At 39.7% G+C, this 23,357-nt stretch overlaps 1 protein-coding gene across 1 annotated transcript in view; it reads left to right on the forward strand.

Annotated features, from left to right (window-relative positions):
* LOC104514319 (NADP-dependent malic enzyme-like) overlaps nt 1–23,357 on the forward strand; it is a 105,409-nt gene that overhangs the window by 47,362 nt on the left and 34,690 nt on the right. The window contains exon 5 of the mRNA XM_010157961.1: nt 13,436–13,539. Coding sequence (XP_010156263.1) covers nt 13,436–13,539 — 104 coding nt within the window. The remainder of the gene's footprint in view (nt 1–13,435; nt 13,540–23,357) is intronic.

The following is a 23,357-nucleotide window of genomic DNA, read 5'->3' on the forward strand; positions in this document are numbered from 1 at the left end:
CTTGAACACTTCCAGGGATGGGGCATCCACAGCTTCTCTGGGCAACCTGTTCCAGTGCCTCACCACCCTCTCTGTGAAGAATTTCTTCCTGATATCTAATCTAAACCTCCTTGCTTTCAAATTAAACCCATTACCCCTTGTCCTGTCACTACAGGCCCTTGTAAAAAGTCCCCCCAGCTTCCTTGTAGCCCCTGCAGGTACTGGAAGGTGCTATAAGTTCTCCCGGGAGCCTTCTCTTTTCCAGGCTGAACAAGCCCAACTCTCTCAGCCTGTCCCCATAGCAGAGGTGCTCCAGCCCTCTGAGCATCTTCGTGGCCTCCTCTGGACTCACTCCAACCAGTCTATATCCTTCTGATGTTGAGGGCTCCACAGCTGGACGCAGCACTCCAGGTGGGGTCTCACCAGAGCAGAGTAGAGGGGCAGAATCCCCTCCCTTGACCTGCTGGCCACACTTCTCTGGATATAGCCCAGGATACGGTTGGTTATCCTATATTGGCTCTTTGTAAAATCCTCTTATAGTTTCATAAAATGCTGGAGATAAGTGTTTGCTGTTTTCCTGTAACCTTCTAGCCTTTGTGTATTGCTTGTGTACTAAACCCAGATCTAGACTTCTCTAGTATACCCACATCAGCAGCAATATTTTTGCCTATTCCCTTTCATCTTTCCCATACTTAAGATTGAATGGAATGGACAATTACAGTCTTGTGTTTGTATTAGTCTTGTGTATCTGGGGCCCCATCACCATACTGTTAAGCTCAGAATGACTGAAGGATGTGGAGCTTGAGAGTCATCTGAACCTGAGCTAGTCATCTTAGGCTGTTTTTATGACGAGGAGCAGCTGATTCTTCTTGTAGAGTACCTGTCTCAAATTGGTCAGATGAATTGTATGTTAAAACTATATTTGTCTCTTGAGTATGAAAAGAGCTTAGGCTAGCTGAGCTATTGAAATATCCAGTAAAGATTCTTAACTTAGATTACATGAATTCATACTCAGTTTGCACTTCACTTGCCTTTCTCTGCATCTGACATGTTGCTGCTGTGTGGCTCGAGGCTTCAACAGAGACTAAAACTAGTTTTTCAATTTATGTCGACCTGTTACTAAACAAACTGTTTAAGTATCTTCAAGAAATGTTTAAAATCTTTAAGATTTAAAATATTCTGCTTAAAATCTTTAAGAAATGCCATTCTGCTGCTTAGTGCATGAGAATATCTCAATGATTGTCTGTTACTTTTGATCTGTTGTCATCCTTTAAACTTTGCCAATTTGGCTAAGAATGTTTGATATTCTTTTTCTGAGGCTGTTCGTTTGTTTTTCTGACATGTACTATTTCTGAACATTTCTTTTGTGTAATATTCTATTTCATTAGACCATGGAAAATGTGATGAAGCCATGGGGTCCTTCAGATTTTCACATTTACCAAACAGTATATCAGCAAAGATTTTTAAGACTTGAGAAGTTGAAGAGGGGAGGGCTTTAGCAGTGCGAACATAAATGGTGACACGGAATTTAAGTCTCGGTTTCAGCTGACGCTGGAAAGAACGAGCTCTGTACCGATGTAACCAGCAGTTCTGTCAGTCCTTTTCATTTATTCTTACTTCACTTTTCAGCATAAGGAGATCTATAAAAGAGGGCAGAAATTAATATCTGGAAATGCTTATTTTGGATAGCATGCATGAATATCCATAGACCAAACTGATGGCAGACTTTATTTTAAGATACATTAGACTTTTCCAACTCTTCATACTCAGAAGACAGCAACAGATAGCGTTTGTTTTTGTTGGCTTCCATTCTTTCTGAAATAGTAACTGCTAGCTATCTGCCTCCTCAGCAATTTGACAGTCAACGGAGGAGACGAGAGGGAATGTGCCATAAATATAGCCATTATCACAAAAAAGTGGGATAGGAGGCATCATTTGTGCCTCCATGGAAGTTGGCCTAGGGTCTGGGACAACACATGTCACCTTTTGAGGTGCTCATATAGATGTTGGCCTTGCACTAGCTGGTCTACGTTGTGCACAGAACTACTTTTCCCTTTTATTTTCTGATGCTATGACAGATATATTGTCAACAGCTGAGAATGCCAGCACCAAAATAATATCACCAGACTTGTTTAATAATTGCCAGTCGATCAAAGGGACATTGTTGATGTGACTTGTTTATGTGGGAAGAGTCCCAGCCATTTGGCTCTCGTAAAGAAAGTGGCTGAGTGTCAGCACAGGAGACAGGGATGTTAAGGTCAAAGATATTTTATTGAAGGACCATGTGGGAGTAGCTTATGGAAGCAAAAAATAGACATTCCAGAATCACACAGAATCACTAAGGCTGGAAAAGCCCTATAAGATCATCCAGTCCAACCACCAACCCAACACTACCGTACCCACTAGACCATGTCCTCAAGTACCATGTCTGCACGTTCCTTGAACACCTCCAGGGATGATGACTCCACCACTTCCCTGGGCAGCCTGTTCCAATGCCTGACCACTCTTTCAGTGAAGAAGTTTTTCCCTAATATCCAACCTAAACCCCCCCGATGCAACTTTGAGGCCATTTCTTCTTGTCCTGTCACCAGTTAGCCGAGAGAACAGACCAGGACCTGCCTTGTTTAATACAACTGAAAAGAGGCTGCAACAAGTGATGGAGATTTATAGTTACATGCGAATGAAAAAAAAAAAAAATCAGACCAAAATATCAGAACTGTTGATACTGAAATGAGATGTACTGATAACATAGAACAAGATTTTCAGTTTTGTAGATGTTGTATCTGCGGATATGTTAATTCTGTTCAATAACTATGTGATGGCCTCACAACACCCTTTGTGTGCTGTCAAAACGTGTAAACTGATACACTATTAGCAAAGTTATGTTTATTAATAGAATATTAAACATGAGTGAAAATGGGATCTTTAAGACTTTTTCTTAAGTTTATATTTGTAATTTACCAGATGAATGAAAAGTATTAACACAACATTCTTCTGAATATTATTACTTAATAGCAAAACTTTACTGATGGCCTTTTAAAAAAAGTAAGTCTGATTCACTTTGTTGTTGGTTTGGGTTTTTTTGTGGGGGTTTTTTCCGTTGTTTTGTCTGGTTTTGAAAACTGGAGATGACTCCTTGCATTCAGACATTTCAGCTGCCTGTCCCAAACAAAATTTGGAAATGTAAGTGGATGAAAATAAAGGGAGTGATGTGTGTTTATTGCTTCAGAAAAAAAAAAAAGTGTAGGAAAGCTTAATTTATTCAAAGGGGTTGAACCAACTCAAGCAGCTATATCTTGTCATACTCTCTTGATTAAGCTGAAGAAGATAGTTTATTAAGATAGCTACACTCCTGTTGCAGGAAAAAACAAAAAAGCAAAGAAAAATATCTCCAACTTCAGTAAAAAGTTTCACTAAGGCCAGACTTGTTTTCAGGGTGCTGTGTAGGCTACTGTGGGTACTATTTTGGCCCTTCTTAAATATTATTGTGTGGCCACCTTCTGTGATTTATTATAAGCACTTATTGCTGGACCCTCAGGTAGGGTTCTGCATGTCCTCCCTCATGTTTTTTGAGAGCAATAAACTTTGAAAGTTTGGTTGTGGTAATCTGTTTCTGTAGGTTCCAGTTCCTGCTATCCATCCAGCTGTATTTCAAAATGTCACAAGGAGGGTATTGTTAAATGTTTCTTGGTGTATGACAGGACATGCAGGTTGAGATTTTAGCCATGTAGCTGCTGGGGCTCATGAAGAAGAAATGACAGTCGTTAACTGTGTGGGGGCTGTTGAAGATCAGTTGTGTAGGGAGCTTAATAGTTAGTCTGAGCCTTTTCTGGGATTCCATGAAAGCTTTTATAGAAAGTAGATGTCACAGTCTTAGAAGACTTCTTGTTAGGTGGTCTGAAAATTATCTGAGTAATATGTAAGAGAATTGTCAGATTTCTTTGCTTTCTGATTGTCATTTGTATGTTACAATATTCATGATTATATGCAGCATAATCTGCTGAAGTCCTAAACAATGTCGGATTCTTCAGGACTATTGTTTGCTCAATAAGCAAATGATTAAGTTTTTCAAGAAATGCCACTGGCATGCAAACAACCATTTGTTTTCAGTTTTACTGTATAAAAGAGTTATGCATCCTAAATTTGTGTCTGATGAAATGCTGCTCTGAAACCATGGTTCTGAGCATCTTCCAAGTTCCAACTCAAATTACAGGCATTTGTGGAACTGGCATCGTCCCTATCCCTGCAGACAGATCTTAACATTAGGAGACTTCTCTGAGACTGTTAAACATAATGTAGAGTATATATCTTGCTGTTTATTTAATTTTTCTTAAAATACACAATGAATTAAGCCTCTCTGATCTCCCTGCTAACTCTGCTAGATACGGTCCTGGCAGCGGATCATATGATGTGGGCCAGCCTGAATTGGTGCAGCACTACCACCTTGGATGTTGTGGTGATGCTCTTTCGCTGCTAAGTCGTTTGTAACTGCCTAAGGGGAAGAGGCAGAAAGCAGTATTCAATGGAACTAATGAGCTATGTCTGTAGAAGAGAGAAAAATTCATAGGGAGAGGAGCAGGCGACAGTTGGAGCTCTGTTAGTGGGAAACTGCACTTTTCATGGTTTGCCAGAAATGCCTAGAGTTGAGTTTTCTCATGGCTGTTTGGGAATTCCAGGCTGCTGACTCTTTCTAAGGGCTTTGTCAGTCTAGGGTGCCCTTCAGCCACTCCTGATTTTATCCTGTTGTGTGAGAGATGAGGGTTTTTTTTTTTCCTCTTATTTAATTTATAAGGCTGTTTTGAAAGGTGATTGTCAAGCTGAGGAACTGGGAGAGGTTTTTAGTAGCATAACAAGAAAATACGCATTGAAATAATACCTGTAATTATTTGTGTAATACATATTTCTGTTTATGGAGAAAAAGACAAGTTATATTCATATGATGATGGTGAGGAAGAAGAGTTAGAAAACCTCTGGTGAACTTAAATTCATCTATGGTCCTTCAAAGAATAAATAAGAATAAAATAAAAAATTCAGGTAGGTTTTGTGCTGGCTGTCCATACAAAACTTTCGGGCATCTGTTGGGAGGTGTAAAGTCGGCATTTTTTAAAGAGTTTGCAGTAAAGAACAAGCAAAATGAACGAAATGTGGTGTTACTGTAGGTATGTTGCTTGTCAACACCTAATGCTCATCCCCGGAATAGAGCTGCCTCCCTGTTCCGCCCATAGTGACAGTGCCCTCTCTGCACAAAGCATGCCACTGTTTTCAGACTGGCACAAGTGACACAGAAAATGGATCGTTCTATACTCTTTCATTTTTCTAGTATGACAAATTGACAAACTAACTTGCTAGCTTTGGAGGTAGATTTGGGGTTTTTTTCCAATTGCAGTACCTTCATAAACAATGTCTAATCCAGAGGAAAACCTCTGATTTGTTCTTATGAACAGCACATGCTTGTGCTGCAGATTGAGTGATGGCAGTCCTATGATATTTGCTTCTAATAGTTTTTAGAAGTTAAGCTGAATGAGAAAAGTCAACATAAGCTGTTTTACCTGGGAAAAAAAAAAAAAAAAGGAAGTTTTAATGGCCCTTAAATTTAAGGGAAAGACCATTATTCTTTTACTTTCTCTTTTGTCTAGCAAGGATGTAGTCTGGGGTATGCTTCACTGTTGAGCTGTACCCCCAGGTCTTTCCCAATTTCAAACTGCCACAAAGAGCATGGTGTACAGAGCAGTTTTTGCTAGATTCACCATTAATTATACTGTAAGATTTTTTTTTTAATAGCAATGGAAATTTGCTGGAAAAACTCAAACATTTTTGTGTGTACCTCTTAAACTGTGTACTGGAAGAGTGAGGAGATGGAACAAAAGCCTAATGGCTCTGAAAAAGATACCGTTCATCTGATGTCTGATACATTATTGCCTTTAAAAATTAAAATTTTTACTGTTCAGTATGAAGTATGGCAAAATATACAGTTAGCACAGGTATACTTTGTTGTATGTTTAATTTTTAGAGGCAATCCAGAGGAGAATTTCAGGTGTCCCTGTGAATTCCCATTTGTTGGGAATGGAAAAGCCTAGAAAGGTTCCTTGGGCATATGCATCATTGATGGGCACCTGGCTGTGACAGGTATAGAGAGTTTCAGGTCATAAATCTTGAATTACACCTAAAAATCATGAGAAAAACTTTTGATTTCTAAATATATTTTATAATTACCAGTATTTTGGAGGAAAGCTAAGAGAGTGACTCAGATGTACCGAACAAATTCAAACCAGAAGGCAACAGTGCTACCCGCCTCTGCACCGTCAGCAACCCTTGAGCTTTTCACCCGGCACTGGATCCCACAAATCAGCTTGCAGACACAAGTGCCAATACATTTCCTTGACTTGAAGAGCAGACAGCACAACAGCATCTTGGAAAACCAAGTGCATCTTGCCTCTTGCGGCAACAGCAACGTTTCCTCTTTGGAGTGAGGAAATGTCGTGAGCTAACGACAGCTCACACAGCTTGTGCAATTTTGTATATTTTTATCTGTGTTCATGATTGTTTACCCTTAGGGGGCTGAACGTTCTTCAGCTTCCCATGCTTATGCAAGGGAATGCGTCTGGCTTCCAGGGGGGGCCCTTGTGGGTACCCATGACAAAGGAAGAAGGGAGGCAGGCGGAGCGCGCAGTGCGAGGGGGCCGGAGGGATGACGCCTGCTCGGGACACAGCCCGCCGTCTGCCCGCAGCCCTCGCACACTGGGGCCTTTATTTGGTGCCGCGTGCATGCGCCGGGAAGCAGCCCACAGAATGTCCTTGGCACAGCCTGGCTTTGTGCAGTCTCTTGCTTGGGGACAGGCTGTGGTAACTTCATAGCATGTTACAGGATTCCTTCGTGAAGCATTCTTTCCAGCCATTAGAGTGATTTTTAATTTTGTTGTTAAATTAAACTTCGCTGGAGATGGCAATTTTTCATCTGGGTAAAGCTGTCTGCGTGCGTGGGAAATAACGGGAATATTAGCGGCGCGGTTCAGTGCACAGTCAAAGCTACAGCTGGCAATTCCTCTTCAGGTTAAACCAGTAAGCTTCCTGAGAAGGCAAGCAGAGGATGTAAAGATCAAAGGGACAGATAAACAGCATTATGAAAGGAAAGAACAAGTTGGGTTGGATAAGTCAAGCCTGTCTTTAAGGAGAAATAACTGAAAACCTATAGCGTAGCTGTGCAAAGCTATAGGATCACTACTCATCTATTGAAGAGAATGTATTCTCTGTTTTTTTAGCACAATCTTAAATTATTTTGAACACAATTTAAAATACTGTAACTTCTCTTACATTAGGATATTGCTTCATCAGAGTATAACTATTTCTACTTTGAATTGTCTCAAAAATGCATAATATTCTTTACTTTTTTTTCCACAGAAATTGTTCTCTTCAAGCACTGTATTTAAGATTAATGTCAAAGGAACATTATGAATGTATTATCTTTTAAATTCTTGACTATCACAGGTCTAGAATTTTGTCTGGACAAACAATGGACATTTTTCAGTGATATTTTTTTTTTAGGTTTACAGATGGGAAAATGGTAATTATAGTACAACTGTTGTCTGCATACATGATATGTAGGTGCTGGAGCATGTCCGGAGAAGAGCAGCGAAGCTGGTGCAGGCATCTAGAGCTCAAGTCTTGTGAGGAGCAGCTGAGGGAACTGGGGTTATTTAGCCTCTAGAGGAGGAGGCTCCGGGGAGACCTTGTTGCTCTCTACAACTAACTGAACAACTACCTGAAAGGAGGTTGCAGAGGTGGGCGTTGGTCTCTTCTCGTAAGTGATAAGTGACAGGACAAGAGGAAAGAGGCCTTCAGTTGCACCAGGGGAGGTTTAGGTTGGATATTAGGAACAATTTCTTCATGGAAAGGGTTGTCAAGCATTGGAACGGGCTGCCCAGGGCAATGGTTGAGTCACCATATCTGGAGGGATTTGAAAGATGGGTAGATGGTGGTGCTTAGGGACATGGTTTGGTGGTGGACTTAGCAGTGTCAGGTTAGCGGTTGGACTTGCTCTTAAAGGTCTTTTCCAACCTAAACAGTGCTATGATTCTATTTAAGTACTAGCAGCCACTTGGGTTTGGCCAAGTCTAGCTCAGCTGGGCTCAACTTTTACATTCATGTCCAGTGTGTGGGTGTTTTCCTCTTTTATTTATACATAAAATGACCTATCATGATACCCATTTTTTGGCCTCCTATTTTGGGATTTTTTTTTTTTTTTTGGACATCATCTTCTATGGGAGATGCCCGGGAGGGAACCAGGGTGGAAAGAGAGATGATGTTCTGTATGCCCGTACACGTCTGTTGGGGATGTCTACGTAAAGTGTTAGCCGACACTCACAAAGATAATGTCTCCTTCTTCTGGGGAGAAAGAGAGGATAAGGCCCCTTTTTTCTTGTGCAAGAGGCCCCTTGCAGTTTGGAAATGTGTTGACAATGGTCTAGTCTTTAGATAGGAGGGGCCATGGTCTCTTCTTAGTTAGTATGTCATGGGGCCAGTGTATTTCAAAGAAAACAAAATTTTTGAAAGTCTTTAGCTCTCTGATTATGAAACTTCTTTTTGCAAAGTATTCTACACCCTCAAACCCAATTAGTGTCAGTGTTATTTGCAGCATTTGGCACATCCAAAATTCAGTCAGCATTTGGAAACACAGAATCAAATATAAGTTTCAAGGGCATCATCCTGTATTGCAGACTTTTAAATAAGCTTATTCAAAGAAAAAAAGGGCTTCTTAGTCTAACATAAATTGAAATCTTATACATTCTTCCTAATGCCATAAAAAACACTTTGCAGATGTAAGCAGTTCTTGCAAGACAGAAAATTGTGATTCAGCATGTTAGTGCTTACGAATCAAAAATTTAAATGAACACAGATTGATTACTGGCTAATTAGTATCGCTAGAAGCTGAATTTAAATCCAAAACTTCGATGTTTTTTCTGACTGTCTAATTCTTTTATTGGAAAAAGTTTCACATCAAGTGAAATTTCAGTCTTGTCGAACGAAAATGAAAAGATTTGAAATGTCCCACTTTCTTGGAGAACAGAAATTCCCCTCTGCTCACCAGCCCTTCCTCAACCTGTGAAAACTGAAGTAAGTTTACAGAAAGTATTTACACTACATTAATAGAAGAAAATATTGACACTTGGAAAAGTAGCAGCATTCCCCTGGTTTTCTTGTGTGCCCCTTTAGACTAAACATACTCTGAAATGTTCTGGCATGTGGCATGTCTTTGTCCCAAAGATTGTGATGTTCCATACAAATATTATTCTCCTCTAGTTTTATAACTGTGGCTCTAACGAAAATAATTTCCCATTGTAGAACTGGAGAGGTTTGGCATTTTAATGGCATGGGGGGGCAGAGGGAGGGAGTTGCTGCTCTGAAACATTACTGAACAAACACTTTCTTGGTGACATTGGGAGGTTCTGAACGCTCTCTGCTGCCATCTTTGTGAGTGGAAAGGCTCAATGTGTTGCAGTTCTTCACCTCCAATTTTCCATCAAGCTGTTCACTAAAATATATATCTGTTGCAAAGAAAAGTCTCAGTGCCAAGTTTGAGAATAGATGACATTTCAACATGTTTGTTTTCAACTATTGAAATATATGTGTTCAATTTTCTGTTTCTTGCTGGTTTGGCTTTTGTAGTTAAATGAGAGCCAGGTGCAACAGCTCAAGACTTGCTTGAACTGTGATGGTTTGCTGATCTCTTTACTATAAGTGTGCACAAGAAAGATGGTATAAACGGCTTGCCTTTTTCTTAAAGCCGCAAAGGTCATTACAGTTTTAATACGCTCAGGTGGTGCTTCAAAGAGCTCTTTGTTATTTTACGCGGCTAATTCTAAGTAGATCTACATGGTATTTCCAGTACCAGAACCTCAATTAAGCGCTTTATTCTTGTAAAACCTTATTTCTGTTAAAGCTTGAATTACTAAACCTCAGTGTTTTAGAACTTTTTTAGCCTTATAGTAAGTGTGTCTGAAAATAAACTGGCATCGACTTTTTCAGTATCATTTAATATGCATAACAAACCCACTAAACTGAAAAAAGCAGAGTTATGTTTTGGAGGAGATTGGATTTCCAAAAGAACAAAACGAAGTTTTAGCTTCGACAACAGGCTGGGGAACAAAAGGAAACCCAGGTCATTGAGGAAAAGTACCTAATCATCATGTCAGCTTGACATACTCAATTGTAGGATGGAACTTTCTTTTTGGTAATCTGTTTTGAAAGCCATGAAATAGTCCGATAGCAAATGTTAATCTCTCAAGATGTGTGAAACCACTAAAAATAACAACCACTGCAGACCCGGTTTGCATGGTGTTGACCTGAATAAGGGGATAATGTGCTTAAGCAGCTTATTCATTCTTCAGTGCCCTTTGGAAAGGGAGAGGTCCCACAATGGTTTGCCTCTCAGGGCTCAGACGTGACCACTGTTCTTTTCACTTGCTGAATGTTTTCATTCTCCTGTCTCCGCCCCAGGTTTCTTCATACGTTGTTCCAAACAGGACTATAAAGGAACTTTTTGGGGCTATTTCTTGTTGAACTGTAACGTTTGTGAAGGAGAATGCACTGAGCTGTAAAGGAATTTTGAACTCTGGGTATATAGCTGGCCAAGCTTTTCATCAGAGATGTGTCGCTGAATTAATTGTCTCTGCTTGTGAGACTTCCCAGGCTGGAAGTTTAAACATACCCCAGAAACATGGTGTTAATTGTGTTTTAAATATTCCACATAACATTTCTGCATCAAAGATATGTGAGTTAATTCGTACAGCGGTCTTGTAAGTGGAGCTGGTTCTGAATTTTAGCACTGGCTGTAGACTTAAACGCGCACAGACGTGAGAGATGCAGCAGTGGCATAACAGCCTGCGTTTCAAGGCAGACCCGTGGCTTGTGTAGCACTTCTTAAATGGCGTAACTGCAAACACTTACTTCTCTTGAACTGTCACAGAATCACTGTCTAACAGAAGCTGGCTTCTCGAAGGAGTCAGTATGACACAGTTTGGCCACAAAGTATTTGGAAATGTGTCTTTGGAATTTAAAAAATAAAGGGACCAAAATGCATGTGTGTCTCTTTTTCACTTTGGGCACTGTTTTACAAAATGAGAACACAAACTGATTTTCTTAATAAAAATCTCGCAGAAGTATGTTAAAAGAGCAAATCAGTTTGGAAAGAAGAAATATGGGAGTTGGAAAGGGGATGTTACTTACGCTGAATTGGACCATAGAGCATGTGGTATGCTTGCACAGGACACAGAGTAGCAGAAGCCTGCCGGCTTGGACAACTGCGACAGTGGCATTTTAGAAATGGGATTGCTGTTTCTGAGTCTTCCCGTGATGCTCCCGGCAGAGGATCCTGCCATTCGGCAGTTCTGCTTTCCAACTTTGAGTGCTCAGTCTGGTGGGAAGCATGATGCAACTCCCACGGGGCTTCCAAACTGGTCTTAAGGTTCACATTGCTAAACAGTTCATTTGCAATTCCTGTGAATTTATTTCCCAGCAAAATAAAATCAGCCTTGATTTGTCAGAGTCTTCTGAGGTCATTTTAAATAATTAGGCAAACTCAAAATGGAAATAAAAAGGTAGTTCCAGAAATAGTTGTTGTCTACAAGTTTGGAATTGATTATATAAAAAAAGAAGAGCATACAAAATGGAAAATTACTTTGGAAGGTACCTGACAGTAAACTCTTGCCAGGTTTTCCTGCAATATTTGGGATAGGTACATAATTATGATTTTGATTTTGCTGCTAGAATACCTACAGTAATGTAAATCACAGGTAAAATTATTTAAACCAAAGAATATGCTAATTAAACAGTAATGCTGCTTAGAATTGCTGAAGGGAATGAATAAAATACTTATAATATAATGACCTCAGCTTCATTTACAAAGTAATTTTTATTTTGAGCTTTATTCATTCTCCAAACAGTTAAGCTATCAACATGTGAAAGTCTAAGTAATGCATTAAAAAGAGCTTTGAAAAGCTTTAGCAACAATTTTAGAACAATTGGCTTTAATTCTGCTGAGTTTTTGTATTGATTGTTTAAACATTTTGATTGGATATCTTTAATTTTTTAGGGGAGTGCAGAGAAAAGTGAGGGAGAGACAAACATCTCTATCTTGAGGTCTATGTTAGGATACTCCCAGGGGAGGCAGAATACAACCAAAGGTTTTAATTTTTATAGTGATTCAAATCAGTCTTCAATGTGGCTGGTGACCCAGAGGATTTTTCATTTCTACAGCATAGAAGAGCTGTGAAGGCAATTCTGGCACTTCACTAAAATACAGAAATCAAATTTCTGATTCCTAGCCTGAAGCAGGCTGAGCAAGGTTTCCAGCCTTGTTGCTTCATGTTGCATGTTGAAGGCTCTCTTGGAAAGAGGGTGATCTGTATTTTTCTTTTTTCCTAGCTGAAGCTGGTCTACAAATTTTGGCAGCTGTTGTTGGTTTTGCAAATTGTTTTTGGATGAAAAATGTTTAGTCAAGCTCTTGACCGATTCTGCAAGTTGTTTGGGCGTATGTGGGAGAGTTGCACACTGGTTACTACTGAGAAATTAGCTTATTCGTTTCCAGAGGCCAGGGAAAAATAATAGCCATGAATGTCTTTATATGAGAGTTCCGGGAAGAGCCAGTGAAAGTGTTAAGACTGGGGAATTGCTGTAGCTGAACTGAATTGTCAGAAGTGCAAACCACTTTGAACATGATTAGAAAGTAAATTATAATTTTGAAATAAATCAGACCAAAGACAAGACTTTCCAGTAGGGAAGGCATAGAATAATAGAGGGTTGGTGTGTTTGTGGACCTAGGGGAAAGTCTAGATCACAAATATGAAGGAAGAAAATGTTCAAGTTTTAAGCATAGAAGAATTCAGAAATCATACCCAACTGATGGACATGGATAACTGAAATGGAGAATGCTGAAATCTAAACTGATAGTTTAAAAAGATTGGAAGTAAAAGGTCGAAGGCTTGGTTATGTTTTCGCATATTCAGTTTTAGAAAGCAGCACATTTTCTGAGTATCAGCTCATCAACACTGTGGAAACGATGTACTCTGGGAGGGATTTGTGAAACGTGATGATAAAAGTAAAGAAAACAGCTTTTTAAAATGTCAGAGCACTGTCAGGATGGAGAGTAAAAAGAGAAAAGCACTAACTGAGGCTTTAAAAAAGGTACTTTTGAAACCTGACTTCCTAGAATAAACTTTTTCACTTGGAAACAATACACTTCCGTTTAGGCTAAAGTATCCTTTTTCCTTGGTACAAAAGGGTATTTCTTTTAATCTTTGTTTTATGTTTCTTCAGTCTTTATATAGAGGTGGATAAATGGATATGTACTTAATATGCTTGGGTTAATCCTCAAACACTGAATTGTTGTCCCCCTTGTTATTAACTTAGAGCATATTAGTGCAACTTGCTCATATAATAGTTGAAACAATTTTTTTAACAGACATTGCTGAAAGATCCTTTATATATTGGGCTGAGGCACAAGAGAATCAGAGGTCAAGCCTACAATGATCTTCTTGATGAATTCATGGAAGCTGTGACTTCAAGGTATGTGATCTATCTGGGCTATTCATTGATGAATTCCACTGTGACCTTCACCTTGGGAGAAATAAAGGTCAGCAACTTATGAAAAGATGACAGAGGTGGTAGGTTCCAGATCTTTTTTTAAGCATGGTATTGTATAAGTTTATAAGTGCCTGAACTATTTGCCTTTAATGTTGCAGTTTTATGAATTCACTGCAGGGGTGGTAATAAAGCTCATCTTGAGGTGAGCGAACTAGGTTTTCAACCTTCTTTTTTGAAATTTGGATTGTTAAGTATTTGCCTAATAGTTTTCTATGCCTGGCGCTATGCCTACGTGATTTTCTCCCACTCTATGATTTTATATATGAGATGTCAGCAGCCTGAAAGAAGCTATCATACTTGGCAACCCTCACCAAAACCAAGACGAGACTAAGCTTTCAGTGTTGATTTAAATGTCATGCTATGGGCCTGTACCACGTTGGCTCTTTCTCTTGCTTCTTTTTTTCCTTTAGAGAAAGTAGTTAAATTTATTATTAGAACATGACACATAAAATAGTTCTTCTCACATGTCAAATATCACGTTCGCTCATATTTTCCCTGTTTGTTAAAATATTTGGAGTTCTAGCCCTGTATTCTGTGTGTATACCTAAAATAGCCCAAGTGCCAGGATCCATAGTGGAATGTGTTTTCTGCATCTGCATCCCAAAGCTGGGGCTGAGCTGTGAGATCTGGAAATACTCTCCAGATCTTCAGCTGTGACTTGTGCCCCATCTGCATTTTGACTCCACGTTGAGACCTTGATGTACATGACCTCTGTTGTTCCTGCTCTGGTTCCCGTGCAAAAGAAACTTAATTTCCATCCCTGAAGCACATATTCCTTCATGTATTACCCTACCCTTCCCCATTACGCCCAGTTGGCTGACACTCCCTTGTTCTTAATCCTTCTATGGAAGTTGCTGGCTTGGCTCTGCCCTCTAATGTGATTGCTCCTCTTCTGAGTATTCCCTTTCAGATAAAATTGTTGTATTTTCACCTTTCTAATGAAAGGTTCAGAGCATTTGAAATTGCTCTGTGGACCACATTTTCGGAATCTCTAACTTAATGCACTCCCTAACTCACCCTGTCTGTAAAATGAACCACAGTTCGTAATGAAGGAAATCATCAGAGTCAAGCAGAAGATTACCTCAATAAGGTCTGGTTGACATGCTCTATTTAAACATCTTTAAAACTCTGTAATTTTGAGCAATTATGAGCAATTTATGTTTGCTTGACCTTCTGAAAGATCACTTCGTTCTCAGCTAAATCTGTCATGGTCTCCAATGCCATCATCTATTTCATGTTTAAAGTGGAGCACTTATAAATTCAAACTTTTCATGGTTTAATAGTGAATTGTTTCGGCTGTGGTTTGCCACTTGCAGCTGATTCTGGTGTGGTGGGTCTGACTGTTGAAGATGCAGGTTGTGATTCGGTTTCTTGTGTATTACTTTTTCTTGCCAGCCATTGTGGTAATCTAGGTAATTGTATACTTTAGTTAAATGCTGTTTATCTTTTCCTTGTGAAAGTTGCTCTTAAGTTTTTCCTCATTTTAACTTAGTCTTCTGCTGCCTGTTTCACAGGGGGAGTATTTGCTTTGCTACTCTTAGATGGATGTTTGCTCTGTCACATTTAAGCTAGCCATGGTACTCCAGAAGAGGCCTGATTTAGCATTTCCTAATCATTCAAGCATGGGAGGAGTTCTGGGGAAATCTGTTGTCTCGTCTTCAGTACCACGGAATATTCATCTCCAAGACATACATGACCATGAACATCACGAAGTGCAAGGCTATCATGTATTTTTAATAAGCCAAATCCAAAGACAGGCTCTTAAGGTGATGACAAATATTTTCAAGACAAAAGACAGCAAGTTGGAAAACTATGTTAAATGCCTGTTTTAGATCTTTTCACTTTTGTAATTCTCCAGAGGCACCAAATGCTAATAGAAGTGAGAGCCAGGTTTTAGCAGCGCTGCCTGGGAACAAGCGGGAATAGGCAGCTGTACAGGGCAGTGCATTGTGTACAGGCTTTTCAGCAGCTTCCAGGGACTTCCTAGACATGCACATCATCTTGATGAATCATTAAATTTTGGACATCTATGTTTTTATAAGATGATGCAGCATCATTTTTCATGTTGAAACGTCACCTTTATACAGTAAATGTCGTGATGCACAGTAAAGAAAACGCTTTATAAAGAAGCATGTCATATGAAGGTATAGTTTCATCCACTACAATATTTTCCTCTTCTTGGCCTCCACTGCTACTCACCCCCAAAAAGCTTTTCATATGAAACAAAATTATTTATGAAAGAGTTGGGATTTAAAAAGAAAACAACCCACAGCTTAAACCATCCATTACTAAAAGGCTGTGGTACAGTATCCAGTCTGCTATCATGGCACATAGTACAATGTGATTTTTCCCAGATGTGGGAAGGCAGAAGCATATGGAAAGTATCTGGATTTCTGTTGACATAAATCCAGTGAACAGCTTTTATTTATTTACGTGTGTGTACAGTTAGCTGTTTATTTATTTATTGCCAGTTCCAGCAGCTGCCCTCTCTGAGGGCAGGTGTTACAGTTTCTCTGGACATTACCAGGTGTTTCTTGCTTTTGTGTTCCTGCAGTAATTTAGAGAAACAGGAATATTCTAAATGGAAGGAATATTTTATAACATGAGAAAAAATCAGATATCTTCATCACAGATGAACATAAATCAAATTGGAATTCAGAAATGCTTGTTATACTCTGCCCTATGGAGAAATGGGTCATAAAACATTTTATACAGAGAAGTAAATTTTTCCAAAAGAGAAGTTGTTCTTAAATATCTATGTTTACAGAGGAAACTCTGAGAGGAAGGATTTTTAAACAAGGCTGGGATCGATTCACCAAGGCTTCCTGTATAACCAGAGGAAATATCTTTTTATTCCAGTTCCTATTTCTTCCCTACTTGCCTGAAGTGATGCAAAGAGAAATATATCAGTGGCCAGGAGGCATTCATGTACAACAGTGAATGGATTATGGAAATGCTTAGGGGGAAAATATGTAGAATTGAGATGGAACAAGAAATGAGGGGAGAGCCAAAAAGCACTGTTTTAATCAACAGGGACATGAATTTCCTTGTTTAATGCAAAAAGTAGATGTAAGGGGTCTGGAAATTCCTTCCTTATTTTGAATTAGACTTAAATTTCCCAAATCTGGTAAAGATAACTCCACCTCGAACCCCTCAAAAATACCAGACTAGGGAAGAACAGCATCCTACCAGCTTGTTTTCTGCTGCAGACCGTCCCCAGTGGCAAGCCACTGTGCACTGGGGAGGAACAATACTGACTTGAACCTCTGGTCTGTAAACAGATAGGAAACTTTTAGAAAATTGAAAAAATCTGTTGTAATTCCCATAGGTTATTTCCTTGCCCACCTACTGCAACACCAAAGAGTTGAGCGGAATTATATTCTGTTATAAGCTAAACCCCATAGACTTGTAATGCATAAAAGCAACCCTGTATCACTGAAATTATCTTTCTGTCCACGTGTGATGGCGAGTTTTCAGTTTCACTTCAAGTTGCAAATAGTAGTGGTGGAGCCTTGAAAAGTAGTATCATGTGTCGTTTACGTTCTCTTCTGTAATCATATTTTAATTGAATCCTTCCCCACTCTTTTTATATGCTGTGCTTTTCTGAAGTTTGTGAGCTATAAACCAAGCTGCTGACAATTGTAATTCAGTATGTTCTGTCCTAAATTACTATGTTGTAGTCGTTATTCCTCATTTGCCTAATTACATTATTCACAGATGGTAGCAGGGTTTCATTTCATATCACGTGTTACTTTAAAACAGTGTTTTATGGTAAGTATGGTTTATCTAACTTTGAGAACAACTGTAGGAGTAACATATCCACAAAATAACAATACACAAGTATTTTGAAAGATGTTTTCATTTAGTAGATTACATTAGACTATAATTGAATATGTGAATAACTTCATTAATTCGAACAGCCCTTTTTTTTGTCAAGAGAGTAAACTGGCAAGAACTCAACATAAAAGGTGAGTGTAGCTGTGCATCATTAAGAAAGTTGTGGGACTACACAGTGTTTCTGACAGTACGTTTGGGCGCAGATTGTGAGTACAAGAACATCAGTGCCTCTGTCCTTTCCTGCGCTGTGGTGGTGCAAGACCAAGACTTGTACCATGCCTATACCTTCCCACGTTGTTCAAGTTGAGGTGGCTGTGAGAAAGTGTGCAGGAAGGAATACTGCTGTGTCAACTCCCCTCTATGGCAGTCTCAGTGAAGGTCTTTTCTGTTTAAATATTTTGTCCCTCAGTGGGATTTAGGCCCTTCGAGCCAATTTTTCAAGTCTATGACTACCTTTTCCCTCCACCGTTCAGTGAATATTATCTTCCCAGTGAAGATGGCAGTGGACAGCAGGATAGGAGAAAGGTGGGTCGTTTGGCAGAAGCCCGAACACTGCCTTGACTGCAGTTACAATTGCTCTTTGAACCGGCCTTCAGTTCCTTCCTGTGGTTACATATGAGGTTTGTTTCCAGTCACTGATGGGTTTGTGTTCTTCCTGAAGTATGCTGGTCCACAGACTTGAGCTTTCTTGCCCACCTAGGCTCTCAGGTAGACTTGGCTTTTGTTCTGACAGGGTAGAACCGTTCAGGAGGATCCTCAGGTAGTTTCTTATGAAGAAAGGCCCTCATACTCAAAAACATTGGGGTTTTGAAGCAGGGGCTGTTGCTTTGGATAGTGGTGGGTATTGTGGAAGAGGAAAACTCAAACAGTTTGATAATCAGTGTTTATTTTTATTCTACTTCAAGCAGCTGTGATGGTTTGTCTGAGGAAAATCTTCAAGTTTTGTGATTAACCAGGATAATGAATTGTAACTGTTATCACGGCGCACTTAAATTCCCAACAGATGATGCCACCTGTAGAAAGTTGTTAAGGAACACTGAGCCCTTCCCTAAGCCGTGGTGGGGTATCCTGCTTGGAGCTGTCCTCATATATGCTTATGTAGGGGAAAAAGAGAAGTAACTTAACTGTAGTGTTTTTTCTGAAATGGGATGCTTGCATGTTTGCTGCTCCTTCACTTGACAGATCCAGGGGACTCTGAGGTGGGGGAAAGATGATTGGGACAAAGGCAGGTGCCTTCTGTATATTCCATTAGGTATTGGGGAACAGGTTAATTAGTTCATCTTCAGTATGAACATCGTTACAAATAATACATCACAAAACCAGAAGAATGTCGCAAGCAATCTTTCTTTTTGTTATTTGGTGCCTTGTGCCACTCTTCTTCCCTTACCTGCTGGTTTATTTGGTGGTATGGTTCTTAAGAACTGGATTGGTGGGCAGTGGTTGCCTGACACTCCAGGACAGAAGCAGCCTGCTCTGACCTCCTGCAGCAGGAAATATGATTTCTGCTTTCTTCTTTTAAAATCCCAGTTTAAACCCATCCTCTGTTCTGCCATAATCTGTATTTTTAGAGTCTTGTGTCCTGCTTTCTCCAGCACCAAAATCAATAATGAAATTTTGTGCTGCTTCTCTCTGGACTAAGAACTGCAGAAACATGTGACTCATTACACTAGTTTATTTACCTTTGCATTTTTCCTTACAATTCACTTGTGCTTTCATTAACGGGAACATGAAAACAGATGGGAGGTGTTGCCTGATTGATTAAGTCGCCACAGCTAACAAGAAAATGTATATACCTTCCTTCTAGTAGGGTGCTTTCTATCCATCCTTTTCACAGCCTTTGATTCTATTCCATCTCTGGGCCTGTCACTTTTACAGCTTAACACAGTAGAGATCAGCCTGATTAAGATTTTTTTGTTTGGCTCTATTGTATAAATAGCCAATAACAACATGTCTCTCCTAAGAATAGGACCATCTCTCTTGTTACAGGAGAAACACTCATCATTTCCCAAACATGAATATTCTGTGCAGAAGCTCTGAGTCCTCTTTCATCAATGTTCTTGGCCAGGGAAGGGCCTATGCTTTATCATCTGAAACCACACTCAGCTCTCACAGCCATATAAACTGCTCTGATTCATCATAAAAGGGCCTTTTATCATCTGAAACCACACGCAGCTCTCACAGGCATATAAACTGCTCTGATTCATCATTTCCTTTGTTTTGCATGCTTCTGAAAAATGCTGACAACTTGCCAGCTCAATAATGAATAAATATAAATATCCCATCTTGAGTTCAGGTGACAGTCAGAACAGCAGCAGTGGACACTGCTGGGAGTGTTTCAGATCAGATGCAGCAGTGGGATGTGCTGTCCTGCTTTGAGGCAGAAGAGGCCTCAGTAGCCATTTCAGTTTTTTATGGTTCACACTGTGGCAAAATGCGAATGAAGGCCAAGTCACACTGTGTTCTTCATTTCATGTGTGATCTGAATCTTCTATAATGCAATTATAAAATCTTTCTGAATCTCTTAGAATGCTGTTTTCTGCTACCAAATGGTCTGGTTAGTTATTGAGATGATACAAGTCTGTACTGTGCTACCTAATGCCGAAGCTTCAAGCCTTTGGCAATGGAAGCTCAGGGAGATTTGCAGTTGCAAGTATTAGAGTTTGGGTTTTTTTTTTTACTTTAAATAAACCAAAAATAAAATAGAACTATGGTAATGAATGCTATTGCAGTTGTAAAATCTAGCATGAAAAAGAAAAAAAATCTAAATTTTAGGGCAGTTGTATTTGTATATGGGTGAGCATTCATTCATGGCACCATCTTTTACTAGGCTTTGCCTACTAAAACCTCACTTGACTCTGTTTCCAGAATGGCCAGGGCAGAAGGAGTAGATTTGGAGTTACATTGGCAGCTGTGCCTGTGGCATATGATCCTTTGGGGATCTTGTGACTAGTAGCTTTTGACAGCTTTGAAGGCTTCTTGCATATTCATTTTATGATTAATTTGAAAACTTGCTATATCTAGGAGAAAGCAAAATCAGTGCTGCTCGCCAAATTAGATTATATCTGAATGCTGGAAATGTCACAAATACATGCTTTACAAACTTTTCAGACACTGTTAAGTGGCATAAGGGAAAGTGAATCTGTCAGTAAAGAAAAATCATAGCAGGATAGACAGGTCTTAATCACGCTGAGTTTATTTGTAGAGTCCTATTATTATTTGTAATGTGAGACACTAGAGAAATTCTTAGCAAAGATCAGCGGAGGAGCCTTTTGATGAAATAAAACCTCATTCATCTCTTAAAGAAAACAAAAAGTAATGAGAACCTCTAACAGTACTGAGTGGGAAGGCTATTGTTTTGTTTTTGTGGGACAAGATAGAGTAGGGGAATATTTTTAGTATTGTTACTATGCCTCTTGTACCAAAACTGATTTTGGAGCTCAGAATTGGATGTATCCATGTTCTAATAATGCTCGGTTATGTCCCAGAAGTGCTGCAGTCATTCAAAACCCAACTAGTGAAGAACACACTGTTCTCAGGCTTTTCTTCTCCAAACTATTTTAAGAAGGGATTTTTCAAATGGAAAAGGCCTGGGTAATCTCAGTTACTTTCCTCCTCCCTTTACAGCTCAAGCAAATGGTGGGCAGGATTCTCAACAGAAGTTAACTAGTGCAACTGTATTGAAAACGTGGTGAATGTAGATTTATTTGAATAATTTGTGTGTGTGTAATACTTTAACAGGGTTTATATTGTTGTTACGGAAGTATAGTAGTTTTCCAGGCTGTCAGAAACAGCAGTTTCTTAATTTATTTTTTTTCCTTTGGAAACTCTTGTAAAGTACCAGATTTTTTTCATCAGTTCAAATCAGAATGCAATAAGATATCTGTTCCTCTTATCCCATCTCTGCCTCTCTCCCATTACAAGACAAGAATTATTTCTGTCTAGATTTTTAGCTTTCAGGAAAACTTTCATTCACTGTCAGTCTAGGTAGTGGAGGTGGATGCCTCAGTGCTTCATCTTTCCCTGGTCCTTTACCCCTGCCAGGCAGCGACACTGCTGTGCCTTACTCAGGGTTTCCCACCTGAGGTTCTTGATCTGCGGCAGCAGGTCAGCCTGTGCCTGTGGGTGCCCCTGCTGCAGCTGGCTGGGGCTGCAGGATGCCCACGTCAGTGGGAGGTTGGTAGCCTGAGGTTTGCTGGTAAAATGAAGACCTGCTGTGGGAGGGCAGAAAGCAGCAGGTACTGCTGAGACCAGAGCCAATGGTCTCCTCCTGGACTGACCTAGATGTCCCCTGCCCAGCCCTGCCCTGAATCCGAGGGCCTGGACCCACCGAGGGCCATGGTCATCTCCCACCTAGGAAAGCCTGACATCTCTCCTTTCCCTGCACCCTCTGAGGCGTAAATTCCAGTTAGGAGAAGATAACATATGGCTTGTTGACTACCCTGGCTAGATGACCTAGATCAAAGGGTTGGTAGTTTGAATTTCCGGATCTCCTGCTTTACCACATTTTTAGAGTCAAACCTAACTTTTAGAGACAGTTGCTACTGTCACAGAATAAGTATCACAAGGTCAAGAAAGAAACTTAGATCTTGCAATCCTGCCCAGACTCCCAAGACTGCAGGTATTTTTTTCCATTGTGCTTCATGATAGAAAAATGTTTCAGGCAGTGCAGTTACTGTAACGTGAAACATTGATGTCAGGGTCTACGTCAGTTCTCCTTGTAAAGGAAACAGTATTTATGAGATAAAATGCAAACTACAGAACACAAATTATTTAAGAGGATATAGGGCATATAATAGAGTTCATTGCTGCAGACCCAGGGACTAGTGGAGCCACTAAATTTTAATGAAGCACAACTGATCCACTGCTCAAGAGGGCACATGGCTTAGCCAGATCCAGGACATCTAAGAGCTTCCACATAAGTTAGGTGGGACCTAAAAAACACCACCACCCCAGTGTCAGTTGTTGTCTGGAGCAATGCACCTCTGACATGTATCATAAGGGTAATTCCCTTGTTTTACATTTGCTGTGGGTTATACATATTGCTGATGCCCTGTTCTCTACAAATAATAAGACGTATAAAAATCACTGCCCAACCTATTCTTCATTTGGATGTTACTAATTTGTTTTGCCACTGGCTGATTTAGCAATAAATCAGAATTTTTATTTTCAGTTATTAATACATCATCGGTTAAATTATTTGACCGGGCTAATGTAAAAATGTAGTAATTCACACACCTGACAGAATTTGGAACAAGTGTATGAGTGTAGTAGAGGGAAGTTATTAGGGGTGACTGGCAGATTAAGTGCTTTAAGGAATTGCATCTTCAGAGTCTCTGTTCATTTGACCTTGATTCTGAACAGAAATGATGCAAAACTGTGTATCAGGAGGCATAATTTTGAAGATTTTTATATCATCTGGCTATTACCTACTAACTATTTTTTTGTTTAGAACTTACACAGAAAATAGAAATATTGTTCTTAGCTATTTGTAAATGATCTCTTATCACTTGCACCTGGAAAAGGAACAGGTGAACACAGGCTCTGCCAGAAAGACTGTATTGCTTTATTTTATAGAATCACAGGATGCTTTGGGTTGGAAGGGACCTTAAAGACCATCTAGTTCCACCCCCCCTGCCATGGGCAGGGACACTTTCCACTAGACCAGGTTGCTCAAAGCCTCATCCAGCCTGGCCTTGAACACTTCCAGGGATGGGGCATCCACAGCTTCTTTGGGCAACCTGTGCCAGTGTCTCACCACCCTCACCAGGAAGAATTTAATAAATTGAATATTCAATAAATAAATTAATAATAAAGAAAGAATTGAATAAGGTCCTCCCAGAGTCTTCTCTTCTCCAGTTTGTTCCCAGCAGAGAATCCATGATACCATCTCAGTTCCTTTGCTG

This window comes from Eurypyga helias, unplaced genomic scaffold, assembly GCF_000690775.1.
Source record: "Eurypyga helias isolate BGI_N326 unplaced genomic scaffold, ASM69077v1 scaffold5958, whole genome shotgun sequence".
NCBI lineage: Eukaryota > Metazoa > Chordata > Aves > Eurypygiformes > Eurypygidae > Eurypyga > Eurypyga helias.